Source organism: Choristoneura fumiferana, chromosome 18 (genome assembly GCF_025370935.1).
Source record: "Choristoneura fumiferana chromosome 18, NRCan_CFum_1, whole genome shotgun sequence".
In the NCBI taxonomy this organism is placed as follows: Eukaryota; Metazoa; Arthropoda; class Insecta; order Lepidoptera; family Tortricidae; genus Choristoneura; species Choristoneura fumiferana.
In genome coordinates, this window is record NC_133489.1 from 6,018,657 (window position 1) to 6,024,103 (window position 5,447).

Genomic DNA, 5,447 nt, shown 5'->3' on the forward strand with positions numbered 1-5,447 from the left:
CACTAGCCTAATTTGCATAAATTTTAATTTTGTTTTCTTGTGTTGATTTTAATTAATTGACTAGTACCTGGGCAATCGAGCTTCTCTCGGGCTGAAACTCGGTAACAAGCGTTTTCCCAGAGATAGGACCAAGATAAATCGATTTTTCACCCCTGAAAACCCCTACATACCAAATTTAATCTAAAACGTTGGAGCCGTTTCCGAGATCTCCGAAATATATATGAATTGCTCGTTTAAAGGTTGATGTTAACGATCAAACGAAACGAACGGTAAACTATGTAACGATACAAGATATGTAAAGCTTGAATCATGGTTTATCTAAGCGTCGTCGGTGTCGGGGGACCGCTAAGGTTAACAGGAAACTAAAGTAAATAAATATGTTGTATTTTTTTTAAATATTAATTTCAAAATTATATAGTGTCGATTTATTCCAAATAATCAAGTAATATTATAAATATTGACCGCAACAATCCTAAGGATTAGTAGGTAGTTAATTTATGAAATGTACGTGTATTTTTTAATGAAATAAACAGCTTTTTTTTTTTAGCAACAGCGCTGGTAAAAGCGTTACTATAAAACCAAGGGTTATTCAAAACGCGTGATTCAAAAATTTCAAAACGGCGATTTTGCAATTAAATTGAGATATTAGCACCCTAATATCAACCCTAACCAATTCCCCTCGATTCGGTTCGAATTAATTAACATAAGGAGTGTTAATTTAGTGGGAATTCTAGGTACCTATTTACGGAATGATGCGTTGCTCGAAAGGCAATGTATGTTAACAATTGTGTATTCGAACAAGGTATGCTATCCTATCCTATTTTATGAAAGTACTAAAAGTCTGTTGAAAGTTGAAAAATAATATAAAAATCAGGGGTTCTTAACTCATTAGGTACAAATACAAATATTCTTTTCAATATCATTATATAATGTGTTTGAATTCAAAAAAGTGCAATAAAATAACCCATGATCTGTATTCGTTTTTTTTCTTTCATAATATTTAAGTTTGACAGATCGTGTTGTTAACCGTTCGGTAAACTATTAGGTAAAAGCGCTTTTTAAACTCAAAACAATTATTTGCATACGGTTAAAAAGAAAAATATCTGAATGCTTATAGTTGAATCAAACATGGGTTACTTACAGATAATGAATTATTTTATTTAAGTATTGTAGAACCATAAACTAAGACATCTGTACAACATGCGCGCGGGCTCGAATACTTTCCCGCTCGCACAGTAACCTATCTCGCTCGGCGGCCCGATACACCCGAGCGCCTACGAAGGCTGCATTCGGAACTAATAAAAGGCGCTGCGCGGACGAGAGTGCATCATTCAGCTAGTGGTCTAGCTTGAGAGACGGCCTCTGCTATCCTCAAGTAAAACCAACAAGTGGGTACGGGGTGAGACGGCCTCTGCTGTCCATTCCATAAACTCACAGTTGTATGCCTATACTTTAGCTAGGTTATTTAAGTAAAAGTAAGCCCTAAACCTGTTTTGTAAGTTTTCCTGAATAAACTTTCTGAACTGTCTTCCTGGCGCTTCATTCACCCTACAATCTGGCGCCCAACGTAAATAACGTAAATGACTAGACGTAAATCAAAAGAACTTAAGCAAGAAGATAGCCAAGAAGAAACACATCAGATGGCGATTCAATTTACTCCTGAACAGTTTGAGGAGCTACTAAGTCGATTTTCCTCACATTCGACAACAAACAAAAATTTTACCCGTTGTACACTTAATTACAACGGTGAACGCGACTATAACAAAGTAGATGAATTTATTACGGGTATATCAATTTATAAACAAATTGAGGGTATATCCGATGAAGACGCAATAGCAGGTCTGCCGTTGTTATTAAAAGATATTGCGAGTACATGGTGGACGGGAATTCGCACAGAAATTAAAACCTGGCCAGCTGCATTAAGTGCAATACGTTCGGCATTTGCTCCAAAACTTCAACCGTATGAAGTATACCTACGGCTGTTCGAAGATCAACAAGGTGATTGTGAACCAATTGATAGCTTTTTGTGCAGAAAAAGGGCATTACTCGGGATGTTGCCGACTAAGCGTCATAAGGAAGAGGAACAAATAGACTTTGTGTACGGCTTATTAAAAATGGAGGTCAAAAAGAAAATAGCTAGATCAGACATCAAAAGCTTTGCCGACATGATAGATAAGGCACGTCATCTCGAATCGCTGGAAAAAAATGAAAAACCCCAACCGTCAACATCGAGAGAAACTGAAGCACCTTTTTCGAAGAAAAAACCCGGTATCAAATGTCTATTTTGCAAACGTAAAGGACACATCATTGATCACTGCAGAATGCGATTGGCCCAGTTATCTAAAGTGGACGGGCAAAGTAGCACAACTACGGATGCTACTCAATCATCTATCACTACGCTGTCCAAGCCAGCAGCAACCATTACGTGCTATGGGTGTGGTACTCCAGGCGTATTCCGCAGTAATTGCCCAAATTGTAAAACTAAAGATAGCCCGCCAAAACCTGTGCAATTCTACGCATATTGTCCCACTGTTCAGAATATAGCGAAAGTACCGACCATAGAAATAGTATTCGATGGCAAAAAGGGCCACGCCCATATCGATACAGCTGCTCGGACAAGTATTGCCGGCAACAAACTGTACCAATTAATGAAGGAAGCGGGAGCGATTAGTACGAGTTACGAAACGCAAGTGAACCTAGCGGATGGATCATCCAAATGGATGGAGTTAATGTCAATCACCGTAGAAATCACTATGGGGAATAGAGTACTGCCAATCAATTTTACAGTATTTCCAGACGCAGATACTCGAACACTTTTGGGCATAGATTTCCTGCAGACTAACGGCATTATATTAGACCTGGGTCAAAGAGTGTGGAATTTTGCTGATCAACCAGACACAAAATACGAGTTCCTCCGTATTCAAAATGAACTTACAAGCACAAAAATCAAGAAAATAGATTTCATTGAACCAGAGAAGGATACTGCGAGTACGGGAGAATCGTTGCCTGATTTTTTGGCCTGGGCATCAAAATTGAAAATGTTGTCGCCAATTCCTGACACACCGCCAGGATTGAGCCCAGCTCAAAACGACGAGTCATCTAAAGAGAAAGAATGGAAGCTGATGAGACTGGAAGCACCGCCTCCACCTGTCCGCCCCCGTGAACCATGTGAAATCTGTCTCGTTGAAGTTGACCTTCCAAAGCGAGAAGAACAAAATATTAGAGATGAGCAAAGAAAAGATGAAAAACTCAATTCCATCATAGAAGCCTTAGAACACAAGGAAGAATCAGAAAACTACATTCAAACATCTAAAAGAGGATATCTTCTCCATAAAGGAGTGCTTTATCGATTCACCCCAGATCAAGAAGATGACAATGCAAAACTAATGATACCGCGCCATGAAATAACTAATGTAATTAAGCAGTTTCATGATACACAAGTAAGTGGCCACTATGGAGTAGACAGAACTACCAAACGAATAGAGAAAAACTTTTTTTGGACGGGTCTAAGAAAAGATGTATTGAAATATGTAAAAAGTTGCTTAGAATGCCAAAGATATAAACCAGCAAACCAAAAACCAGCAGGATTATTTCAATCAACAGCTAATAATCAACGCTTTGAGGTTTTATCTATTGATTTGTTTGGACCTCTACCTAAAGGACAAAAAAATGAAAAATGGATATTCATTGTAGAAGATACCGCATCACGATGGGTAGAATTATTTGCATTGAGCGAAGCAACGACACAACAATGTGCAATTACACTATTAAATGAAGTATTTCTACGTTATGGCTTACCACGCAAGATAACTAGTGACAATGGAACACAATTTATATCAGCAGTTATGCAACAGCTCACCTATTGTTTGGATATTCAGCATATTCTTAGTCCTGTATATCATCCAGAACCAAACGTGGTAGAACGGAAAAATAGAGACTTAAAAACTCAAATAGCTATCATGGTAAAAGACAAGCATAACAGATGGCCTGAAACCTTACCTGCAATTCGATTCGCCATGAACTCTGCATGTAATAGGAGCACAAGCTTCACAGCAGCTTATCTAACATTTGGAAGAGAAATGAGGACTCCATTTGAAATTGCACATAATTTGAGCGATATCGTTGAGTCAGAGAATTTTGTATCAGAAATTACACCACAGTTAAAAAATCTGGCTAAAGATTTATCTACAGCGAGAGAAAACACTGAAATAATGCAAGATAATAACAGAGATAGATCAAACCAGAAATGACGGCCTGATCCTGGTTACAAAATAGGAGACCTAGTTCTGGTTGAGACTCACCCAATAAGTCGCCAAGAAAGTGGTTTTTCTGCTAAGCTTGCACCCCGTAGAGATGGTCCATACGTAATCATAAATAAAATGGGAAGTTCAATCTACGAAATTGCTAATGTAAACGAACCTAAGAAACCCATTGGAAAATATCACACATCTGCTATAACTCGATTTACAAAACGAGATGATAAGAATCCAGAGCCTGTCCTACCTATTAGACGACGGGGACGGCCGAAGAAACAGCAACTCGTTCCAGTTCCTGGTACTGGTACTCTTACGGGACGTCAACGAGTACCAGAGGGGGAGAATGTAGAACCATAAACTAAGACATCTGTACAACATGCGCGCGGGCTCGAATACTTTCCCGCTCGCACAGTAACCTATCTCGCTCGGCGGCCCGATACACCCGAGCGCCTACGAAGGCTGCATTCGGAACTAATAAAAGGCGCTGCGCGGACGAGAGTGCATCATTCAGCTAGTGGTCTAGCTTGAGAGACGGCCTCTGCTATCCTCAAGTAAAACCAACAAGTGGGTACGGGGTGAGACGGCCTCTGCTGTCCATTCCATAAACTCACAGTTGTATGCCTATACTTTAGCTAGGTTATTTAAGTAAAAGTAAGCCCTAAACCTGTTTTGTAAGTTTTCCTGAATAAACTTTCTGAACTGTCTTCCTGGCGCTTCATTCACCCTACAGTCTTAAAATGTACAATCACCAGCACTAACACCTGACACAAAAAAGCGTACATAAATATATTATCTGAGGCGACTCTGTTTCTAGGGCTGGTGGGACGTGTCAGATTTTGTACGCTCCGCCGTGGCTGATATTAATGAAGATGATACCAACATTTTGTTATTTATAAAAGACTAGCTGTTGCCAGCGACTCCGTGCGCGTAGAATTCGTTTATCGTTATCCGGCTCCCATGCAATTTTCCGGGATAAAAACTATCCTATGTCCTTCCCCGGGACTTCAGCGGTTTAGACGAGAAAAGGTAACAAACAAACAAACAATAAAAAATAGACTTTCAGACTTTCAAATTTATAATATATATTAGTGAGATGAATTTTCTGTAACAGAAAAAAGGTTAAAAAATATCGTCATTTCGCTAGTTTAGTTTACCGAAACACGAATATTCAGTCAGTACAGCGAGTATCAA

General features: G+C 39.1%; 1 protein-coding gene across 1 annotated transcript; it reads left to right on the top strand.

The window, feature by feature from the left end:
• Nucleotides 1-1,170: 1,170 nt before the first annotated feature.
• On the top strand, nt 1,171-5,160 carry LOC141438441 (uncharacterized). The gene is made up of 2 exons (XM_074102316.1): nt 1,171-3,440; nt 5,071-5,160. The coding sequence occupies exons 1-2, from the start codon at nt 1,581-1,583 to the stop codon at nt 5,158-5,160; spliced, it is 1,950 nt and encodes a 649-aa protein (XP_073958417.1). The 5' UTR covers nt 1,171-1,580.
• The last annotated feature ends 287 nt before the right edge of the window (nt 5,161-5,447 follow it).